At 25.2% G+C, this 25,898-nt stretch overlaps 2 protein-coding genes across 4 annotated transcripts; both read left to right on the top strand.

Moving 5' to 3' along the window:
• Positions 1-1,369: 1,369 nt before the first annotated feature.
• On the top strand, positions 1,370-15,110 carry LOC132927099 (SET domain-containing protein SmydA-8-like). Of its 3 annotated transcripts, none has more exons than XM_060991561.1 (9): positions 1,370-3,806; positions 3,932-4,043; positions 5,057-5,613; positions 7,187-7,552; positions 7,627-7,921; positions 7,994-8,089; positions 9,537-9,619; positions 11,460-11,568; positions 15,022-15,110. In XM_060991561.1, the coding sequence occupies exons 3-8, from the start codon at positions 5,116-5,118 to the stop codon at positions 11,547-11,549; spliced, it is 1,428 nt and encodes a 475-aa protein (XP_060847544.1). In that variant the 5' UTR covers positions 1,370-3,806; positions 3,932-4,043; positions 5,057-5,115; the 3' UTR covers positions 11,550-11,568; positions 15,022-15,110. The 3 variants fall into 3 exon arrangements, with proteins under 3 accessions (XP_060847544.1, XP_060847543.1, XP_060847545.1); XM_060991560.1 differs by having other exon boundaries at positions 1,370-3,834; XM_060991562.1 differs by having other exon boundaries at positions 1,370-3,834; positions 5,025-5,613.
• Positions 15,028-19,236, top strand: LOC132927100 (myotrophin-like). The gene is made up of 4 exons (XM_060991563.1): positions 15,028-15,161; positions 17,752-17,862; positions 18,411-18,494; positions 18,557-19,236. The coding sequence occupies exons 1-4, from the start codon at positions 15,036-15,038 to the stop codon at positions 18,656-18,658; spliced, it is 423 nt and encodes a 140-aa protein (XP_060847546.1). The 5' UTR covers positions 15,028-15,035; the 3' UTR covers positions 18,659-19,236.
• The last annotated feature ends 6,662 nt before the right edge of the window (positions 19,237-25,898 follow it).

Below are 25,898 nucleotides of genomic sequence, written 5' to 3'. Positions count from 1 at the left end.
CACACAATTCTCAAGTTAATCTCTTGAAACCTGGACCACTATATTAAGAAAATGATTCTTATTTACTATTATTACCTTCTATAGATATTATGTATGCTGAATCTTCATAAACACTATAAAACATTATTTTATATGATAATCTTTACGAATATTAAAAATTCAAATTATTATCTGCTTATAAAACACTCAATTCTTAAGTTAGTGTCTTGAAATCCAGACCTTTATATTAAGTAAATGATTCTTTTTTACTATTATTAACGTCTATAGATATTATGTTAGCTGATTCTTCATAATCACTATAAAACATGATTTTGTATGATAATTTTGACGAATATTAAAAATTCAATTTTTTAACTGTTTATAAAACACACATTTCTCAAGTTAATCTCTTGAAACCTGGACCACTATATTAAGAAAATGATTCTAATTTACCATTATTAACTTCTATAGATATATGTAAGCTGATTCTTCATAAACACTATAAAACATGATTTTGTATGATAATTTTTACGAATATTAAAAATTCATTTTTTTAACTGTTTATAAAACACTCAATTCTCAAGTTAATCTCTTGAAACCTTGACCACTATATTAAGAAAATGATTCTAATTTACTATTATTAACTTCTATAGATATTATGTTAGCTGATTCTTCATAAATACTATAAAACATGCATTTTTATATGATAATCTTTACGAATATTAAAAATTCATATTATTATCTGCTTATAAAACATTCAATTCTTAAGTTAGTGTCATGAAATCCAGACCATTAGATTAAGTAAATGATTCTAATTTACTATTATTAACTTCTATAGATATTATGTAAGCTGATTCTTCATAAACACTATAATACATGATTTTATATGATAATTTTGACGATTATTAAAAATTCATTTTTTTAACTGTTTATAAAACACACAATTCTCATGTTAATCTCTTGAAACCAGGACCACTATATTAAGAAATTGATTCTAATTTACCATTATTAACTTGCATACATTTCATTTAAGCTGATACTTTAATAACACTATAAAACATGCAATTTTATATGATAATCTTTACGAATATTAAAAATTCATATTATTATCTGCTTATAAAACACTCAATTCTTAAGTTAGTGTCATGAAATCCAGACCATTAGATTAAGTAAATGATTCTAATTTACTATTATTAACTTCTATAGATATTATGTAAGCTGATTCTTCATAAACACTATAATACATGATTTTATATGATAATTTTAACGAATAATAAAATTTCAATTTTTTTTAACCGTTTATAAAACACACAATTCTCAAAACCAGGTGCTCTCACATATTATTATGTATATGATTATAATACCAATCCATGGAATAGGGGAGGTAAATATGTAAATAATAATAATATTTATAACAAAAGAATAAATACAATAATTATAAGCGACATACAGTGTTATTTTCCAAAAAGATAAACCTTACTATATCACTGCATATAATAACATAGGTATTACACAACTGTGAGTCATATAAGGTCCATAATAATAATATACATAGTATATTCTATTACTATTAAAATTTATACATATATTCTATATACGATGTACTTGATCATATTCTCGAATATCAGACCTCGAAAGCCTCAGACAAGCAGCAGGAAAGTAATAGTGTAAATCTGAGATTAATATCTAATAGGTGGTTTTATTCTCCAGCACTTATAAGCGTAGAGAAGAATCCTCCAGATCTGGATCCATCGCCGGCATCACCCAAAGGCTTGTGACACATTTATTTTATAATACATAATTACCTATTACTTTTAACCTAATAACTTAAAATATTAAATTTCTTTTCTTTATATTTTCACGTTATTATAATTAAAAAGGTCATCAATGCTATCTTCATACTCTAGATATTAGATACCTAATGTTAAATTACTTTCTATAGTTATTATGGCTAAGGAATTTAATCTTTCTTGCTACATAGTTGATTGTAAATAATTGTTCATTATTTATAAAACAGAAAATGTACATTCGGCGGTACAGTTAGTACTTAGTAACTTTAACTGGTGTTAAACAAATATTCGAAGTGTAATTTCAATAATAGTATACAAAATACCTATAAAAAAAAATGTATAGTGTATTGTATAATTGTATCTATAATTTATAATAAATTTGATAAGCAATAAACTATTATAAAATACAATCGTCGTCGTCATCGACAAGTTACTGGAAAAAAATAAAAATATTACTTTACTAAAAATAAATAAACACAAACTCCAAATACACCGTTTGAAATGTTGAAACGGTAAAACAAATAAAAAATTATGTAAATATATTACATATAAAAATAAAATAAATATTTTACACAATTTTGGGCAATTTTGGTACATTTGGTTGAGGCCGTTGAGGGCAACTGGTATATTTCGTTCTAGGTTAGTTGGGGGGGGGGGGGATTTGTCTAAAAAAGTACTTTTGAGGGCAATTGGTATACGCCCTCAATCGTAATAGTCAAAAGGGTGTAAAAAAAAGTTATCGGCGATAATGACTAGGGCTAGGATTTCTATGCAGTAAAAAATTGTAAAATATGCATTTTATTTACAAAAATATGCAAAAACATTTTTTTTTAAATTTTAGTTAATATTATTACATGCTATTTTTAAATTTTAAAAAGGGAACGACCGGCGATTAAATCGAAGATTTATATTGGCTGAAACTATTTTCCACACCACACAATGTTTTTGGAGCATATTTAAATTACATAATTTGTCCTGGATTTAAAGTAATATTTACATCTTTTTATTCCGTTTTAGAATCACCGTTTATAATGTTAAACATTTTTGAAATATTTTGAATCCCCTATTCTTCTTTAGTATTAAGTTAATTTTAGTTTAAAATTTAAATAGGTAGTATATTTACAACAATTCGACAAATAAACCAATAATTATAGACATTTATTAAATAAATACAATTTAAAATTATCAAGATTGTCAACAATTTATATATATGCAATAATATGCATTATGTTCAAAATATACAAAAAAAAAATTTTACTATTTAATCAAAAATAAGCCAAATTGTGGACATATCTGACAATCAATTTGGACTTAAGGAAAAAAACATTGCAAATGCATAGAAATCCTAGCCCTAATAATGACCGTTCTCAATCGTATTTCTATTTTCTACCTAATTTGTCGATCCCACGAAGTATAAACTAAATCATAAACGTCGAGCTGTTTGGATTTAATAGTTGGTTTCCTACACAGTTGACCTCTTATAATTTGGTCTGTCCCATTGTACTAAAATCCCGTGTACGCCACTGGAACAGAATAAATAATTAGATTTGATAAAAACATTCAACTAAATTTAGAGGAATAGTGGATAATTAAAACTACACCTAGTTTAAAAATAATATCAATGGAACATTATTGTCTGTTCGGCGAGAAGCATCAGTCTATATAGCCCCACCATAAATTTAGAAATAAAACAGAAGACGTTCTTTATGAGTATTTTTTTTCTTTTCCGTATGTGTGTATAATAATACTTTAAAAAAACAATATTGGTCGGTTAATTTAGTTAATTTTAGCCGCCGGTAGATGTATAATACGTATACCTATCTACGTGAAGAATCGTGCTTGGCCATCGTCCATTTATTTCATCGTACAATATAATCACAGGCGACGATCTATTTTGATATCGATAGTCCTGATGATTCGTATGGCTTTAAATACATTACACAAAACTGAGACTTTGCCATTTCGTGTGACAATTTATTACTCGGGATATATAATCAACGAGCAATTTCAGTATCCGTTCATGCCGTTAATAGACAGGTATACCTACGTTCTAAGTCACTATAAGGTATACTACAACTACAAGAATTTATGATTGTAATCACATTTTACATAGAAAGTATATTGTTTATAATAGATTTAATATTGTATACATTGTTATTTAGGTGTAGACTATAGATATACTTACTTGAATACGACTGCGGCAGAGATATCTTGTTTTATTTATTGGTATATCGTCCATGTATAGTGCAACGTAACGTTTACCAGTATTCAAAGGTGCGCATTAAATAAGTATAGTTAAAAAGTTAATTATACTTAAAGTTAATTTTCTAATTAATTTAAGATCTTATATCTGGTTTAATCGACTGTTGATATAACTCAGTTTTTTTTTCAGTTATCTAATTCAAAAATAATCTATTAAGTTATATTAATTTTATTTATAAAATCGTTGGTTTTGTTATTGTTTTATACATTAATAATTACTAACTAGTAACTACTGTATACAGTAAACACAGTTGGTTTTAAATAAAAAATAAACTAATGCTGAAATGTTTTGATAAAATAGTATAATACATACGAGATAGATAAACACAAAATACTTTTTATATAATTATCATACTACTTATGATTAACAAAAGTAGATTAATATTTTAAACTGAATTTGGTTAATTGTATTGTTATTTCTATATTAACTTAGCTAGTTAATGTATTATTTATTAACTATTAACTTCTTATTACAATTAACGAATCTCGAGTTCAGTTAACTTCAGTTATTTCTTTTCATTAATTCACCAAACTTTGCTTATAATAATAAATAAAGGATCTGTTAATTTACGAATTTAATGCTATACACTGCGTTAGTGGATAGGTACATATATCTATTGCGTAGAATGTAATACATCGACTCACTGGTACATCCGGAACCTATATAACTTGCGCCGAACACAAATCTCAAGATTACCGTACAGTCAGTACTCAACAAAATGGAATCAAGCTAGTTGATACCTACATACTTACCTATCTTCGAGACTATAAAATATGTAGTTAAAACTAATTAATGAGTAATTTTTTTTTTTTTTGCTTTTATAAAATTATTATTATTTTAATTAAATAAACAAATACATAATTTATTTTTTGAATGAATAATTTAACACTAATTATTCTGCTAACCTGTATTAACCTAATTATCAAAAATAGTATAACAGTTAACATGCAATAAGAAAAAATAATAAGTATTATTTATTTTTATTTTTTTAGTTATAAAGTAACAAATTGGATTGTTTTTATAGCGCTGCGATTAGTAAACAAACAACACACACTTCAGCGCCGCCCACACGGTATAATAGGTATGGATATGGACGCTATCAACGATTGTGTAAAGAATTATCTGTCCCAAAGAGGCGCAAAAAGCTATGGTGGATGGACGATCTGCGCTGGGTCCGCAACAGTGGCCGGTCGCGGTATCGTGGCTACCCGCGACTACAACGCGGGTGACGTGATATTCGTGGACGTGCCGCTGATCGTTTCGCCAAGAACGATGAGCCCGGATGGCGCAGGAAGTCCGGTGTGTCCAGTGTGTTATGCGGTAGTAACGAAGCCGACAGGATGTCCGGGTGGTTGCCAGTGGCCGGTGTGTGGTAGTAAGTGTGCCAACCGACCCGAACACCGAGACGAATGCCGGTACGTTTGCCAGCTGCGCCCGAAAACCAAGAGCGATGGACAGACGTGGTCGGTGGGCATTTACAATGCAATAACAGCCGTCCGGGGCTTGTCGATCAAACACGGCGAGTATGAGTACTTCCTGGACGCATTGCAAAAGAAATTGACAGAAAAACTCACGTTTGAGGTATTTTTTAATGATTCTGCAGAGTCCTTTAACTATAATCTTTTAAATTTTCAAAATTCCACTGCTGACCGCTCCTCACCGATTTATTTTTATTTCTAAATCTGGCCATTTTTTTGGTTATACTAAGCATGCTGTATCTACTATAATATTATATAAAATACTAACATGTACCTAGGACCTAGGTAATTAATAGATTTATTATCAAACGTACAACCCACTATATACTGCTGTTCTTACCGTTCTTTAGCTGTATCTAGATTCACTAAACTTCAATTTCGTGGAACTGCTCAGGAATGATCCAACATAACCTAACTAGCTATATAGTACTTGATAGTTGATATAATATTAGACAATACGTATATCGAATATCGATAAACGTGCATGCATATTAATCTGATTTAGAAAGTAATTTTTTGAAAGCGGAAAAAACGTTATTTAAAGTCCGCTGGATGAAAAAAGGTCGTTTCAAATGCTAACCTAACCTTACTTAACGGCACCAAAAATCTAACTTTAAGTGCAGGGGTGACATACAACAATATTACGCATATTAAAATTGGTATAAGCGTGCTGTTTAGACTTTCATGGCTGGAGGCTGGAAGGATCACATCAATATTTTTAAGGGACCCTAGAGAAATCTTCTGGCTTTATATTATTTACTTTTGAGTCAATACCACCTTACTTACCGTAATACAATGTGAATAGTTTCATGTTAATGTATTATAGGTAATATTTCAAAATTAATCTACATGTCTACATGAAACAGTCATTTTGACATTGCATATATTATAAAATGTAATAAAACATATAGCACTAAAATTTCGATGAAAAATATTTTTACAATAGAAGAAAATAAATACAGTCGTTATTATAAGTTTCAATATTATATTTTAATGGCTATAAAAATTGAACAATTTAAAAATAATTTCCAAATTTTTGTTATTTTGAGAATTTGTAAAAATGTGTACATCAAACGCTTATATAAACAAAATCATGCCTATGTATTTTTGATATTTTTTATAACTATTATAATGAAAACTTATGAAGAATCTTGTATTAAATTCCTAAATTTATTGAAATTAAAAAAAAATAATTGTTATTATAAATATTTAACTCAGTACCGCCTTAGATAGAACGCGTTAGAACGGCATGAATTTTCGTTTGGTATAAATGGGTGTAAATAAACACATATCTTAAAATAAATCTTATTATTTTTAAAATACAATTATCCAGTATAATATAAAATAAAATAATGTACGTTAACTGTTAAGTTAAACACACACAAAAACAACTTATATAGTTATAAAACCACAATACGTTTAATTAATTGTCTAAAAGATTTAGACAAATTATTCAAATCTAAAATAACTATATTTAAAATCAATACAAATTAAATACAAATATGTAATGTTATATACATACGTTATTAATTTTGCACTAATCTACTAGTTTTAAACTTTTAAATTGGTGCTATTTTCTAAATGTTAAATCGTGGTTAAGATGGTGGCTCATGTGTGTACTGTACTTTGTCATTTTAAATTAAAGTTTTATATTTTATATTACATATTATAACTAGGTAGAAGAATTGAAAAGAAACATAAGTATGGAATTACACAAGGAGGATGAACAAATAATGATAACTACTTGTAAAATAATGGATGCTAATTGTTTTGAAACAATTTTAAATCGTGAAAATAAATTAATAAGTTTAAAAGGCCTGTATCCTGTAGCATCATTTATGAACCATTGCTGTGTTCCTAACACAATGCACAATTTTGATGAAAAACTTCAAATGATTGTAAAAGCTTCCTTACCGATATATAAAGGACAGGAAATTACTACAAGTTACACAAATTTAATTTGGCCAACTTCATTACGACATCATCATTTGTTAACTTCAAAACAATTTATTTGCACTTGTAGTCGATGTTGTGACACAGAAGTTAGTTATCATAATATATTTTCACCATTTTTATGTTGTACATCCTAATTTCAATTATATTTATTTTATTGTAGGAATTTGGAGCTGACTTAGCATCGCTGAATTGCATAGTTAAAAATTGTGATGGGCGCATTTTACCAATAAATCCATTAAACAAAATGTCGATTTGGCAATGCAAGATTTGCACAAAATTAGTAACAAGCACTGAAATGACATGTTTCTACAAAGATATCGAGATTTTTATGAAGAGCATAAATGTGTTTTGTCCAAAAAGCTTTGAAGCAATTTTGAAGTCAATGAATATTCATAAAGATAGTCCATTTGTAGTTGATTTAAGATTAAAATTTATATGGAAATCGAAAAACAATAGTAATTTTTAATATATAGAAGTTATATGTAGATACTTTAAAGTTTAATGAAGTATAATTTGTGTTAATATAGGTTTAAATCTTGAACAATTGCTCTACAAAGAAAAATTGTGTATAGAAATATTGGACTTAGTTCAAAAACTAAGATTAGGCCAATGTCGATTATTAGGTAAATACGAAATTGAATAATATAATATATAAATATATATTTACATACCTCGAACATTAAAAAAAAAATTAATCCACTATTTATTAATATAAATCTATTTAAATTTTTTGTGTGTCTTAATAAAAGACTATAATATTTTACCTGTTTTGTTTTTTATAATATTTTCTTAATAGATTATTTTATTTAAAGATCGAATATTATTTTAATCATATAACTTAAATAAACAAGAGATTATTTCTTTTTTTACAACCTTTTTAAAGATAAAGGTACTTTTTTTAATGTTTAAGATATTATTACTTTTAAAAACAATAATTTAAATGAAAGTGCATATTTGCACAATTAATAAAATAAAGTTAGAATTAAAAATCAAAACAAATTTTAAGTTGCAATAATAACCTGACAAAGTGACCAAACATTTTATAATTTATTTTTTTATGCATATACTCATTTTATTTTTTTATTTAAATAATAAAATAAAATCAATAAACCTAAAATCATTTTATTTTTCTCCTTTTGGTAAACTATCAAGTTCATCGATTATTGTAAGTATATATATAAAAAAAAATATTTGAATCTTAATTAATATTGTTTTATTCTTTTTAATTTAGCTACATTACATAAAGATAAATCATAGATATCTTTCCAATTAGTACGTGGTAGCATTGATTATAAATACTAGTATGGTACCTATAACTATAAACTAGGTATTATTTAATTTCAATCTTTCCCTTTCACATAAATAAAATTATTATTCGCGTTTGACATTTTAAAAGTTAGCACTTATTAATTGTATTTATAAATTATTACTCTAAACTCAAATAAATGATAAAATTAATAATCTCAAATCCCTTTAATAAATACGATTACGACAATGATGTCAAAATAATTTAAAGTGTCACATAGGTAACCTTGGCTATAATGTCTTGTGACGGTCGACAATTAAAAGTATATTATGTTATTTTAATAATTAGTGCTGGTCTCGGGCAGAAGCCAGTGCGGCCCCTGTTCCGAGCTTCTCGCTTTGGTATGACATTTTGGGCCTAGCTGACTTATAAATAAGAAAAAAAATTTACTTTAGGCCTCGCCTAAAAAAATTTACCCCAAACCTCGCTCTATCCTAAGGCCGGCTCTGATTGTGATAATATATAAGATTCTATTTATAGTATTTATATACAAAAATGTAATTAAAAGTATTATCGTCAGCCTTTGTTTAATACCTATAATATGGATATTAATATAAATTATAATATACCTACATGTATAATACAATACTATATTTGTTTGAATAATAAACTTGTAAATTCTAATTATACCTATAAGTACTTTTATAGATATTACCTATTAAAATATTTTTAAATACCTAAAATAATGATGATTAATTTAAAAACCAATCTATTTTATTTTATATTCACAATATAAATTATTATACAATATTATATTTTAAAAGGTTTAATATCTCTAGAACTTCAGAAAGTTATTAAAGAAAAAGTCGATCGTTTCAGAAAGAAGTGGAACACAATAACATTGAATGTAAGTACACAATATTTTCATGTTTTTATTACATTTATTTTATTTATGCATTTAACTATAAGAGAACCAGATGACGTTACACCCACATAGTCGCATATATTATCTCCGTGCTCCGTCTAACAAATTCGTATAACAAAGAGAATTTGCCTTTTGGCCAAATTGATTTGGCAAAACCAATTTTCAACTTTATGTTATCAGCTTTAACATTAGATTAAATTTAACTATTATAAAAAATATAAAAATTAATCATTATAGGGGAAGGATTTAATTCTCACTAAGGCATTGAACGAATTAAGATCGAAGTATTTGGCTACTTGTATAGTACTTTATATCCAAGGGTGTCACCTGTTTCCGCTAAATTAGAAAAACATTATTCCCTTTCCGCCAATTATGAATTATAAAATTTTTAAATTTAGGAATCCTTAAGTAAAAGATTTAATATTATTATATTTTTTTAGTAACTATAATGTGATTTCAGTCTCAATCAATAATTAATCGAGCTATGATATATTATTGTCAAAACTATATGCAAATATAAAAACACTGTATACTCAGTAAATAAGTAAAAACAATAGTAGTTTTACACAATAATATACATATGTACCTAATACATTTATTATTTTTATTTTTTTTATGCACAACTTAATGTTGCGGTAATTTATTACTTTTGAATAATTCGATTTAAATTAGTGATTATTTTAATAAAAGAATTTATTTCATAGGAATAAAATGTTTTTTTGAAAGACAAACTTTGTTGATATTTTTCATATGTTTTATTGTGGTCATTTTTTTAAAATAATTTAAATACTTTCTTTATAATAATATTATAAAATACCTAATGATTAAACTAATTGTAGGTGTACAATTATTATTTAACTATACAGTATACAGTCACTATACTCTTTAGTTTATACACACATTATAGTTAATAATAAAACATATGATATTATTAAATCTTTACATAAGGGTTCCCAAACTTTAAAATTCTATAATTTATAATTGGCAGAAAAAGGAATGACGTTTTTTATAATTTGGCGGAAAACGGAAAATTAATTTTTGATTGAAACAGACAACACCCATTATAGTATATAATAAATATTTAATATAGATACATACTTGAATAATTTGCCCAACAAAAGAAGAGAACATGTAAATTCTGGTCATACCCACCAACACCCTGGCTGTCATCGTGACAGGTTTCAGTATAGCAGAATATCGCATGGGGCCATGGAGATAGACAAAACTGATTTACGTTTGACCATGTCATGTTTTCTCGCTGGACATAGTATAAATATATATATACAGTAAAATCTCGTTACAGCGAACTCCAGGGGACCGAATTTTTTTTTTCGTTATAACGAAAATTCGAATAAGCTCTTTATAAGCTCTGCTTTTCGGCAGGGGACTTCTATGACTTTCGTTATAACGGGATTTTTCGTTGTAACGGGAATTTACTGTATTATATTATTATAATTTATAAAATATTTATATAGAACATACTTATATATTTCAATATTTCAGAAATAATTTTTATTAATTCATGATTTTACGCAGGGTCCTACTCTATTAATCTTATACTAAACTTAAATAATAAATTATTGAATAAAATATAATCAGGACCGGATTATAAAGGGAAGCATAAAGCATAAAGCCAACACTTAACCCCGGGTGCACGTTTTTTAAAAACGAATAAAATGTTACAGTATACACTTACCTATGCATGTTTATTGTAAATAAATTTTAATTTAGGTATATTTATAAAGAAAGAAAAATACCTGTTCTATGACATAACATGTCAACATGTTTGAATCCGGTATTGATATAAGAAAATTCTTTTTAGGTCTTCGAAGAACAAATAAGTAAACTTAAAGAAATATATTCTAGTATTCTAGATGAAGATGCAAACTTAAACATCAATAATATCCAATAACTTTTCTATTCAAATAAAGGTATTGCCACTACAGGTAATGAATCTAAAAGTCTTATGTAGAGTTTTGTATTTTAATAATAATACATATATTGTTATACATCTTAAATTAATAATTAAAGTTGTTTTAAATTTGTAATACAATATTATTAGTTAAGCATCAATGTTTTGTTTTAACTGTCATCTGTCAGCAATCGTATATGGCATTTTGTCAGCATCTACTATAATATATTTAATATTTACGTAGACTAGAGATATTAATTATTAATATTTAATAGCCATATATAGATTGTAGGTATCTATGTCCTATGTATTATTTATAATTATAGCAATATGCCTATACAGATGTCTTAATACACTTATTATAGCAGGTAGGTACTTTATATCGTTTAATGTGGTAGATGTGGCCTCAATGGTCAACAGCATAAATCCTATATATATATATATATATCACATAACATCAGTATTCAGTGCTCGAATTGGGAAAAATTAACTAGAGGAGCTCAATCCAACGATTAAAAAACTGCGTTCCAAGTGCACTATTACTTAACACAGACCCGTGGGGGCTTTGCCCCTCCCACACCCCCTTGCCAACCTTGCTTATATTTTGAATACCACTTCTAAGCTATACATAGATATTTTAAATCTCCTTTCAATCTGCCAGTGTTGACGCTGTTGTGTCAAAACCAAAAGATTGAATATTTTCTATATTAAATTCCAGTCTTCTAATGTAATATTTGTTAACTTAAATAAATGCAATTTTCCGGGTAATAAAACTATAAGTATACCTACTCCTACTTTTTTTCATATTATTAAATTTGTTTTTTTAGAAAAATTAGTTATTTTTATGTTTTCTCAATTAAATCAAAATTAGTTAACTTAACGCAGAATTTTATAGTTACATATATTTTAGTAAAAATAAATTGGATCAATTTTAGTAGTTTATGATTTTTATAATATTTAGAGAGATAATTTCAAAAAACACAAAAACGGGCAATTTTATTCATAAAATGTTACTTTCATCTAGTTATTTTAGTTTTTTAATAAAAAAAAAAATAATTAATAAATATTGACTGTGCGATAAATTTATAAGAAGACTTTTTTAAATAACAAATTTTATAAAAAAGTACCTTATGACTTTTTGAAAAAAAAACCAAAACTTGTGCGATAATATCTAAAAAACTACATATTTTTATATTTTCTCTAAACTTTGGGCTTAGAGCGCGCCCTGTTAATTATGTTATATAAAGCTCAAATTTTGTAGATCTTATTTTTAGACCACAGAAAAAATTCACAGGCGGCTCACCTTGAATTTTAAGACTTCGCAAATAACGGGCACCTTACTGAACATTAATAATTAGTATTATCATAATGTAGTTAGGTATTAGGTAATAAGTATATCATTTGTCACGGATCACAGAAATCCGGGAGGTAACTAACCGTATAGTCCTAGATTGGCTAGATTGTATTGTCCTACAGAAACTAAAAAAAAGTAGACCGTATAATCTCGAACCGTAGAAATCCAGAAAAAAATAAACACAAATCGTATAATTGCTCTTGATCATATAATAAATATTATACTCGGAACTTAAATAAAATTATAAAATTTGTACATAAATTATGTTAATTATGATATTAATATGAAGTAGGTATATTATAGTTATATCAGGCATCTTACCTGTCTCGCAGCTGTAGATATATTTTTTGAGCTTTAATATAATAGTGTAGTTGTAGTAAGATGACACAAAAAAAAAAGTCTGAACGTGTAAATCCAACTAAAAAAATCACTAATTTAGTTCGTAAAAATAGAGATCCAGTTGTCACTCGCAGTATCCAGCGTTGAGAGGTGTTGCTGATGTGACTGATGCGCATGTTCTAGAGAAAAAGACGACACGGTCACGCCGTGATCATAGTGGCTGGTAGCTTTATCAAAGGCCTTTGCATATTGTATATCCAAGAAACTAGCATTTTTCTTGGCGGCGTAGACCCTTATTTGGCCATCTCTCGAGTCTTGACTCACACTAGACGCGCTTTATTGCTACAAATACGTTCAGTTTCTACGTGACCTTACAATACGAATCGTCTCTTTCATTAATGATGAAGATATATATTGACAGTAACCATTATAATGGTCAGTATTATATCTGTGGTCGATAACTTGACCGTTATTCATTTATATATGTGAGCACATCACTATAAAAGTTAAACGAAGAAAGAAATTGGAATATCTTTATATTAGTTTAAATATAAGTAATATAACTACTATAATCCGTAAAATATATACCTAAACATGTTTTATTGTACTGTAATGGACATAAACCATATTATAGACATACATAATATTATATAATCCTTAAATAATATAAAGAAATAAAAAATGTACTAATAATTTTAGACTTTTCTAAATAAAAAAAAAACGTTTGTATTATATATTTTTCTCTACTTTGGATAATTAAATTTTGATAAAATAAAAATTATTTGAAAATTGGGTTACTCAAGATTTTACGAATTTCGTCGAAATTTTAACTTTAAACACCTAGGTATATCAAAATATTGTGACTAAAAACTTTCGATACTTTTTAATTGATTAATTAACTACTCATAAGAAACTTTTATTAAATACTAGTTTCGTCTAAAAATTTTCAATTTCAGTAATTTATTTTTTTTAGTTATTCCCGATTATTTTTTAATATACCTACTCGAATTTATTACTATTAACTAATTTACTAATTACCTAAGTATAAACTAGATCAAATATGCTACCTATACCACAAATCACAAATTGAATTTGAAAAATGAACTATTTTTTTCATAATTGTAAAATCAATAGACCTGATGAATTGCTTGTTAATCATTTATCGCTTCTCCTACCGAATCTATAACAGATTGAAAACTATTGTAAAAAAAACTAATGTACCTCTATACAGTAATTATATAACTAATAATTGTGTAGTTGAAACACTAGAAACTAGTAAGGTGAGTATATTATTACTCTGAGATATTATTATAGCGTTTGAGAGTTCTATGTTTTTCTGTATAATAAAATTGCACGCTGCCTAGTCGGTAGGTAGATATTATTAATGATATTATAATATTACCTCCATAGTTATAACGATACCTACTTACATATTATAACCTCTTTGGCTATAGTACTTTCGAAAAAAAAATGAAACAACGAATACGGAATAAAGCTGATAAAAATATGTGATTTTATTTCACGCGATAAGGTAGAAAAATAATAACTATGATAACATGATAAGTGGAATAGGTGAATCGTGAAATATGCCATCTAACTATTTAGCATTAACTGAATAATTTATGTCCGTTCTATTAAATTACGTGTACGGTACTCGTTTTCGACGTTGAACTTTGCAGCCTTGTAAAAGGTTTTAAATTGTCTTTGATTTATCACTCATAAATAATTCGTGTGAAGTCTAAACGGATAATATATATCATACACTTACCTATTGTATAGGTACCTACCAAACGATGGAAGTCTGCACCAACGAGAACGGAAACTGTGCGGTTGCAAGTGAAGATTTATCGTGGGCGTTACAAATTGGCGATCTTGACACAGTCAAAGAACAGTTGCAGAGACTTGCTAAAGAAAACGGGGTAATTATTTTTAGTTTTTGTTCAGAGTTTGGATTTATTTCTTGACAAACTTAAATCTAATTATGTTGTATATATTGATGTACAGTGCATCTGGTGCATCACCATTGATGATATTCCTGTGATGATTAAAGACATACATACTTTTTAATTCTTATTATCTGAGAGCTTATATTTAATTTTTTTAATTTTTAACTTTGTAGGTACTTTGTCTCTGAAATAGGTATACTTCAATCAAAAGTATTATATTATATTTTCTCTGTTTTTAATACATAGTTTAGAAGTTTATGAACACTACATAAAATGTTCAAGTATGCATCTCAACTGTTTGGTTGATAGACGATAGTTAATATGAGGTTTTTATTAAGTCATATTGTTGATGTTTTGCGTACTTATTTTGTGAAGAAATTCTCAAAATGTTTATAAACTATTAGTTGGTTTATAAAAATTGATATTTAATTATTAAGTATGCACCTATTGTATAGTTGAAGACTAATATAATGTAAATAATGTTCAACTTTCAAAGTGAATGATTGATTTATGCAATATTATAATGTAATTAGGATATCTTATTTTATTATTTTATATATTACCTTTTAAATAAAGTAAATCTGAATTATTTTAAAGCTATGTTAAATGTCATCAATAAGTAACATTTTAAATTAATATGCAAACAATCACCTAAAATTCAAACTGTAATGTTCTTATTAATAATATACCTACTATAGTAATTTACATAAAATACTATTTTTAATTTAACAATCTCTGTGTAGAACAGTATTTAAAAATTAAAATTGATTGTATAATATTATTTAAATCTGTATTTTATTTTGATACATTAATCAATTTAGTATCTATAATATTTAATATATTAAAAATGTATAAGTTATTAATTATCTTTTAAAATCTATTATTTAAATTTAATATAATAGAATCTTTTCATATATACCGTGTAGATTATAGGTTAGAAAAATATCTATAGTAAAAGACAATATAATTAAATAGTTTAATACATAACTACATAAGTTATTGTGAAGTTCAGAATCATAATATTGTTTTTAAAACATAGTTACTTACCTAATTTAAAAAATTTGAAGTTGTATTTTATAATAATTTATGTAATCAGAATGTGCACCAATTTAAGGGTATAGCACTATAGCCTAAATTATAGCCTATTTTTACAGCAGGCTAAAAAGAAGTACTGAGTCAACCTCTCTTCTTCTAAGAGAGGGAAGAATCTATTTTATTCACTTTTTATTATTTAGCTTCACCTTATTTTTACAAGGAAAATTAATTTAATTATATGTTACTAAGTGACAGTAGTACTTAAAAGTAAAGTTATACTTAAGTATACTAACTAATGATAAATTTGAAACAGCTTTTGTGATAAAATGTTTTAAAATTTTTCATCTAACTTGATTGTTTAATTCAGCAGTTTTGCTTATACATTTTTATCATATAATTTGTTTCTATACTTGGATAGAACTATTTGGATATACTCGTATTCCATTAAAAAAAAATCTGCTCTCTTGGAAAGGTACTGACTTAAAACTAAATTTTGAAATCATCTCATGAGCAAGTTGTTTTTAATTTTAAAAAAGACTTCTCTTGTTACCAGGTATACAATTGTTATACTGTTATAATCTGGTCTCCTTGAAGAATCTTGCTTGATTATTAAAAGTAATCTAAACAATTTTAAGCCTTTGGTAACAAGCTCCATTAGTAATGTTTCTTTTCTATAAAGATTTTTCAAAATGTCTCATGTGGTCGTTGGTATACTGTGAGATGGTTTTTATTGACAAGCTAAAAGTGGTGAATAAAATACATGTTATCAGATCTCTTCAACAGTTTTCAAAATACATTTTACAATTTAACCTCAGTAAAAGTTTAAAACTTACACTTATCAGGTCACAGATTACCAGCCAGCCATATGTAGATGCATACTTGGTTTAAAAATGTCTAGAAGTATTATTTATTTATATCTTTCAAAACAGAAATGGTTTCATTATAGATAAATAAATAACATACAAAATAATGATTCTGCTTTTTGTTAAAAACATAGCCATCTTTATTAATTTTTCATATTTTATTTAGTTTCATATTTGAACTTGAAAAACAGTATAAAACTTGATAAGGAATAATACTGATACATTATATTTTTTTCTCAAATGTTATAATAATGACAAAAATCAATTGTTAAGATAATAAATTTAATATTGATGTTGTAACTCACGTAAATATTATCGAACAAATGAAGATTCATCGAGTGTTTTGACATTATGTATTATTAATTGTTAAGGATAACACCTAAATAAACATTCTTTGTTTTATTATTTTAGATTTTTTGAAAAATTAAGTACAAACGTGTATACAATTATATGTTATTAATACATTTGGAATATTATATTATATTATAATTATTATTATACATATTTAAATAACAGTCAGCTTGATAACTTGGTTAAAAAAGCTTAATTAGGTTTGAGACCCTCCCCCTGCACTAGGTTATTATATCTATTACAAATATTAATTATTATATGACTCTAATTTCACAAGTTAATAAATATTTTAAATTTATATTTGTATATTTTAGGACTGGAATATAAACAATGTGTCAAATGGAAGAACTATGTTACATAAAGCTTGTGATTACGGTCATTTGGATATTGTTGAGTATTTAATTCAAAACGGTGCTGATATAAATGTAAGTTGTTGGTAATTTAGTGAAATCTGACCATACTGTAACTATTTTTTAATGTAAAACTTCTGATTTTACATTCATTTTATTTAAAAAACCAAAAATGCTATATACCATTCACCAAGTATATATTTCTCACATTTAATGGAAATATTAAATTAAATTAAATTTTTATTTAAAGATTTTAAACAGCTAAATTTAAAAATAATTTGGTTAAATATTGTAATTAATATATATATTATATGGCATTAATTTAGTGTGTGATCTACTAAGTCTTTTGTCATGACTGATAACTATGTAGATCACTTACTAAAATGAAAATGTTGTTGTAGGTCTCATGTTAAATTAGTTGATATCATTAAAATTTGAGATACATTTGTTAATAAAAAAATTTCTTTAAATATTTTATCCAAGAAAATACTTAATTGAATTAAACATTTAAAAGTATAAATTATGAATATTTGATATTACTGATCATAATATTTAAATAAAAAATCTGACAAAAATAAAATATATTATTATAAATTAATTATTAATTTGTGTTTATTTTTTAGATGAAGGACAACTTTGGCATTACTCCATTGCTGTGTGCTCTGTGGGAAAATCATTTCAAAGTTGCTAAGTATTTAATTGATAAAGTAAGTTTTAGTAAAATAATATCTGAATAGTTTTCAATTTATAAATTACATTTTTTTTTTAGGGAGCAATTACAAATTTATTAACACCGCAAGGATTGAAATATTATGAATGCATTGAAGATTCTGAGATGATAAACTTATTAAAACGACTAGAAACTCAATAGTTAATTTTATCGCTTTGATTCAAAAATGTATTAATTGAATAATCTATCAAAATCTAAATGTACCTTTTTAATGTTATTTACATATTATTTGAGATAATTAAACAATATAATAACTAATTTCATTCAAAAATTCCTTTTATTTAAAATAATTTTTTTAAGGATAATTCATTGTTATTATTTTTTAGTTTTATATAACATTTCACATTTATTTATCACTAGCCTTATAAATTAATATTCTAGATTCATGAGTGAAAAATTATAAAGTAATGACTGGAAATATATATATTTATAAACACTTGTTCCTATAGTAAATTGTTGGTGGAATAATTTGACAATAAGTGATTAAGTTTTCATTGTTATTATTATAATTATTATTGTTTATCAATAAAGTAATGAATGATCAATACAATTAATACAACTAATACATTTTGTGAAGTTTGAGACAGTTTTATAAGTATATTAATATTAAAATTCAATTTTTAGCATGTTTAGACATGGTTACATACACTTTTATATTAATAACTATGTTAATCATTTTGAAGTAATAAAATAATATAATCAAATTATTATTGTTATAATCAATTGCTTTATTTTATTTTATTTATGTTTAAGTTTAAATCAAATTTTAATTTTTTTCAGCAGTCTATTTTGTTATAAAGAATACTTAATAATCTATATAAGATATTATGCTTGTTTACACAAATTATTATTCTTTGCATGTTAATGTTTTGATGATATAATATTAAATACATTTATAAAAACAAACATAAAAGTTTTTAGCCTAATTTGAAATACATAATAGTATAATATTCTTTATATAAATTAAATTTGTGATTGACACTTAAAATTAACGAATTAAAAATTATTGTTGGAATTGTACGTTATATTTCTGTATTATTTATTAATTTATTATAAACATTATAATAATTATTATTATTATTACTACAATTCAGATGAGTATTGTTTAATATTAGTCTTTAGAAGCACTTATATAATACATTTATCCTACTGTATTTTTTTTTTATTATTATCATTACTATTGTCTATTAGCATCATTACTTCATACTACACTATTTAATTTTTCAATATAATATCTATTATCTATTTATTTTATTGAAATATTTTTTATTTACTTTGATTTCTGAATGTGTGTTATTACTATTTTTTTTACACATTTATTTAATTTATATAGCTAATGTACTGTTAATCATAGCAATGTAGCTCCATTTCAATTAACTAATTTTTAGTTATACGTTTTAAATCATTCCTTATAGAAATATAAAAGCATTTTTATTATACTTGAATTCACACATAATGACATAACTATTGCAATAACATTAGCAGCTATTATATTTTCAATTTTAAATAAAGACCATTCAGAAAAAATATTTATATACTGAAATATTACTTAATTAATGTAACTGAGGATTTTTAGGTATAAGTAAGTAACATTTACATAAGCATCTGGAAAATTATCGAATAAAAATGAAATTATTACCTTACAAATTTCATAAATCATGAGGTATTTCAAAATCAGCTTTTAAAAGCTCAGTTCTTATAATTTTTGGTAGTCTTACTAAAATCGTGTCATTTGCTCTAATTTTACAGTTTTCTCGCAAAATTTGTCATTGGATTTTCCAATGTATGGTTGTGTTTTCCTAGTATTTCCAATAGAATATTGAACGTACTAGATATACCTAAAGTCTAAATTATTATATTTTCGCCTTCTATATAATATTGCAGCTATCTTTATCAAACGACCCAACTATTATCTTAGCTTGTTTTAAATTAATTTGAACTTGAGATGTCGTGGTAAAGAGGTGGAAATGTTTAGATACCTACATAGTAATAATATAATATGCAATAATTCCATTGCATAAATATAGAAAAAAACGTGTGGTATCGTATTCTTAACATGTCAACGTCGCATTCTAATACAATACAGAATTGGGTGGAAATAAAGGTCGAAAAAAACGTAATACTGAACAATTTATTAACGTGCGGAATCGTGTTCTTCCCCTAGTGAGTAAGTATTGGTTTTATTATTGTTTGGTACGAATATCAGGCAGTGTAACCTAACTATAATTTTTTATAGTGTTGCTATAAATCTTTATAGTTATATAGACCATATATATATATAATATATATATAAATGGAGCCAAAAATGTATAACAACTCATCAATTGAGAACGGCTGGGCCAATTTGGCTCAATTTTTTTTTAATTGTTCGTAATTACCAGGAGAAGGTTTTTACGAAAAACATTTTTAAAAAACCCTTTTTTAACATTTTTTTTTAAAAATTTTTTTAATGATTGATTTGATTTTTTGAGTTCAGGAATGTTTTTTCGAATTGAAAAAGTTACAGCAAGCTTTAGCTTATAAAATTGTCCATATGACATAATTAATCGTTAAAATGGGGCCCCCGGCCAACACAAAAAATTGATCAACATGAAGAAAATGATTTTAACGTGGGTTTATACTACATGGGCTTAACAACCTTATTACGCTCCCATAATTCTAACAGTAGCTAGTGGTGGTCGAACGGGTTAAGGTGTCATTTAAAGAGTGGTGAACAAGTTTCTATTGGTATTTGGTACCTACTAGGTATCAGCTTTTCCAAGTTTTAACAATTCATTAGTTCGTTATACATGTTTAATAATCTTGTAATTTATAAATATATATGTATTTGGCCGTGTGGGTGTTCAAAAAGGTAGGCAAGTCATACATTTGTACTGTTTTAGGTGTCAAGTAGATCACTCTAATGGTATCAAATTTGAATTCAGTGATAGGTGAATATATGAAAAAAAGATATAACATAACATACCTAGGTACGTGATACTTACGTACGAAAAACGACAGTGAGCGGACTGCGCGGAGACGGTACCTATATGTCTATATCAGCCTAATATAGTATCATTCAGTAATACTTAGTAGTTGGTAAGTATATATTAATAATACCTGATATTTCTATCACGATAGGTTGATTATATTTTTTCAAAAGTATATATGTTAATATTTAGTTGTTATAATAAGTAATATTATGTATTTTATTATACCATATTAAATTATTGATAAATAAAAAAAATGAAAATTCCCATGGATTATAAATAGCTCAAAAGAGTCGTAATATTTTGAAAATTTTATCGTGTGTATAAAATTCTGTTATAATAATTTGGTGCAAATTTTAAGTACTTAGGTTATTTGTTTTATATTTACAATAAAATATCGTAACAAATAATAGATTCTGTGCGAGTTATACATAAACAATTAATTTGTTTGATTCTTTATACTTATTACATTAGTACCTACTACATTATAAGTAATAACACATTATTTGAGGATGACAAAAACATTTTAAACTAATTAAAAAATATAATACCAAAACAGGTAGAAAAGTGAGTACCACTTTGCTGTACATAAGTTATGGGTGTCGATTGGGTTATTATATTATAGTCGTATAGGTTTGTTAAATTTGAATTCAAATATTAATTATCAATTATATTAGGTAGTTATTTTTTTTGTGATTTTGACGAACTTTATCAAAATTATAACTTCAAAATTCAAATGTACATATAAAAAAAAATTGTGCCTTTATATTTTTGTATTTTTATACGTTATACAGAATGATATAAGAATACCTTTTGTGGGATCTTGTATTAAAATTTCAAGTATTTCTACTTATCAAAATTCTAACTTTAAATAATTATAAAAAAATATTATTACAACGGATTTTTAATATTATTTAAGTGTGAAATTAACAACGTATGAGGAGTCATCGTGTATTAAATTTTCAAGCAAAATATTTTACCCAGCAAATAGATTTTAATCGACACTTATTAAAAACTAAAAAAAATTGAAAATGTCTTATAAGTATAGGTACCTATAAGGCTATAATAATAGTTAAAAAAAATACCTAGTCCAAACATTTTTAAAAATGAATTATAAATAGTAAATAATAATACTTATAAATATTTGGTAAAAATTTCAACTATTTACGGTTATTGCTATAGTTACATCAAAAAACAAAAAGATAGGCAAGTGGATAACCACTCTGCTGTGCGCATTAGGTGTCGAGTGGGTCACTGTTATGGATATGTTAAATTTTAATGGAATGATAGAGGTATCGTTGTTTACGAAAAATGATTCTAAACAGAGATAGAAATAGAAATAAATAAATAGAATAGAGTCGAAGACTATAATAAGATATATTATATTACCTAGCTATAATATTTAAATAGTAATTTATTTTTCAAGAAGGATTTAGGATGGGTTGCATACAGCAAGGTTAAAAATCGAATATTTCAAATGTCTATAACGGCTATAGTATAACCCCTAACCTACCATAAAAACTAGTAAAATGTTTCAGTATGTTAAGTTTCAAGTTTCTACGACTTATACTTTTTGAATAACAATAAATATTTTAAATCGTTTTAGGATATATCATTATTTTACGTGATTTCGTAAAAATTTAAATCTCATACATTCATAAATTTTTTTCTATATTGAAGCTGGTGTTTTTTTACAGTGAATTGAAGGAAATCTTATGGAGAATCTTGTATTGGGTTTTTTAACCTAAAGTATAAATTACAAAAATTTTATGAATTTTCAACTTCAAATGACATATTTTGAAAATGTTTGATCTTTAAATGCTTATAAACAAAAATGTTGACTAACGATTTTTGATTTTTTTTTTTACTACGATAAGTACAACTTATAATAAACCTTATATTAAATTTTAAAGATATTTTTGTTGTATCAAATTTTTTTATCGGCATTTAAAAAAAAAATTTTGGAAAAATCGAGAATTTCAATTGTCTATAAATAGCTTTAAAAAAGTCAAAACATTTTAAAAATTTAATCGTAAATAAATAATGCTAATATAAACATTTGGTGAAAACTTCAAGTATTTATAATGATTCGTTTATGAGTTACAGCAAAATAAAAAATCGATTTGTTCGAAAAATGGTTATACGTAAAAATTTCCGTTTTCCCGTTACTTTTTAAAGTTTTTCCTGACGCTTATGAAAACTATTGGACATTTCTATTTTTGACTCCCCAAAGTATCAAACGTGATGACAGATACAAAAATAAAATACATCGTTGTAAAATCAATACATTCATAGCTCCGTTCTGAATCTAGAAGAAATCACACATAAACTCATTTTAGTTTTTTTTTTTTTAATTTTAATAAAGAATTTTTTGATAGTCATCTTGATTGTTCTTTAGTAATTATAAATTATCGTTTTCAGTACCATTTTTAAATTTTTGATATTTATCGCGATATTGGTGAATTATTATAATACTTTTGTGACAGACTAAGAGGCAATAAGAAACAGAAACATACTATAAAAACTACTGGATTTATTACTTTAATATGTAATAGGCTATTACTTATAAAATAGGTTCACCAACTATTTTCTCAATAAATATTATTATCAATATGACGTTTAAATATTAAATTATGAAATATTATTTTGTCAAGAATTATTATCAACATATTTTTAACTAATTTCTAAGAAGTAATAGGTAACTATTACTAATAAAGACGTAATGATTATATTCTTTATTCAAATTTTAGCTATTAAGTAATATCAATTCGACGAAAAAGTCGATAGATAGTCATTACCTGCATCGACTGACATGTTGCAATTATGATAATATTATGATATTTATTTTGAATATTTCAATATTTTACACTGTACCTATCTACTTCGTTATTTCTTTAAACGTCTAAACTACAAAAATTTAAATGCTATAAAAGTAATATAATTTTTAAAACTTTAAAATTTTTGAAACCTAACCTACGATTAGTGTATTTATTTATTTTACAATGATGTAGGTATGATTGATTTTAGTGCTGACGCTTTTTGGAGTAGTAAAAATGTTTCAATATTAAAGTTTGAGTGTAGGTTCTGTTAGCAAATCAGATTTAGTTGATAATATTAAGTCTGAGAGGTAATTCTTAGTTCTTATCAAAATATATTGGGAAAAATAACAACGGAAAATAGGCAAGTGAGTTTATTTCATCGTAATAATAATATGTTTTATATATTGCGTAATGGCCAAAATATGTAGTATAAAATAAAAAATATGTAATAAAAAAAATCTAAAATTATGTTAACGTGTAAAATTAAAATAAAATTTTAAATAATTTTTGAATAATATAAAATTAATTGTTTTTAATTTCTAATCAATTTAATTTAAAAAATGTGTAAAATATATAAAGATATTTTCAAAACCACGTAAACGAAAGTACTTACACTGTTGAAAATTCGTAAATATATTTTCAATTTTGTCTAATAATTGTTGAATATAAAGTATAATCTATAAGATCATTAATGTATAGTTATCGAACAGATTGAAATAAGATAATCTATAAAGATAAAATATTAGATAGTTTATAGATAAACTACAATCAAGTTATTAATATTTAACTAATACTTTCATATATACTTATTTCTTATTTACATTATACACTTACAATTTTTACGAGTACTATTATAGTATTATCGAAATTCGAAGTACAAATGTATAATACTACTAAACCACCAAAATTGTCAAAATGTACGAAATATTTTTTTAAAAAAATGCAGACATTTTACAAATAATGTTAAAATTATGTATTTATGACTAAATATGTAAAACATGTACAAAATAAAATATATTAAAAAAATATATGTTATTTTATTGCAAATTACGTGAAATAAATTTATCATTTGCAATACTTAATTTATCATGTTTTAGTAAAAATATGTATTTACATACAAATCCCAGCCTTATTGATAACATACTTTTATATTATTGTTAACTTTTGATTAAATATCACCTTACTGCAAAACAGTATGAATAAATTAATGGTGAAATAAATAATAGCTTAAAATGTATTAGTTTAAATATTTTGAAAATTGCATCGCATATAGTAATATTTATAATAGACGTATTAACGATTTTAAGTCCCATGAATAATATTTTTGAGTTGTAAGAAAATATAATTAACATCGCGCGTTATTCTTCTTAAAAATATGTAATTTTGCTCAAAATTAAACTTATTCTAATATTTAAAAAAAATCGAACTAAACTGTCTAAACTTTAGATTATTTTAGAATTACTTATGACTTTATAGGCAACTTTGTATATTATTTTATTAAATGTTAAAAGTGTTCGCTCTAAAAAAGGTTATAATAACATTTTATAAATTGTGTAGTGATTTCGGATACTCACTACGTTTATAAAATGTCTA

The sequence above is a fragment of the Rhopalosiphum padi genome, chromosome 3 (genome assembly GCF_020882245.1).
Source record: "Rhopalosiphum padi isolate XX-2018 chromosome 3, ASM2088224v1, whole genome shotgun sequence".
NCBI classification, from domain to species: domain Eukaryota; kingdom Metazoa; phylum Arthropoda; class Insecta; order Hemiptera; family Aphididae; genus Rhopalosiphum; species Rhopalosiphum padi.
The sequence above is the reverse complement of the archived record's forward strand: the minus strand, read 5'-3'. Positions and strand labels throughout refer to the sequence as shown.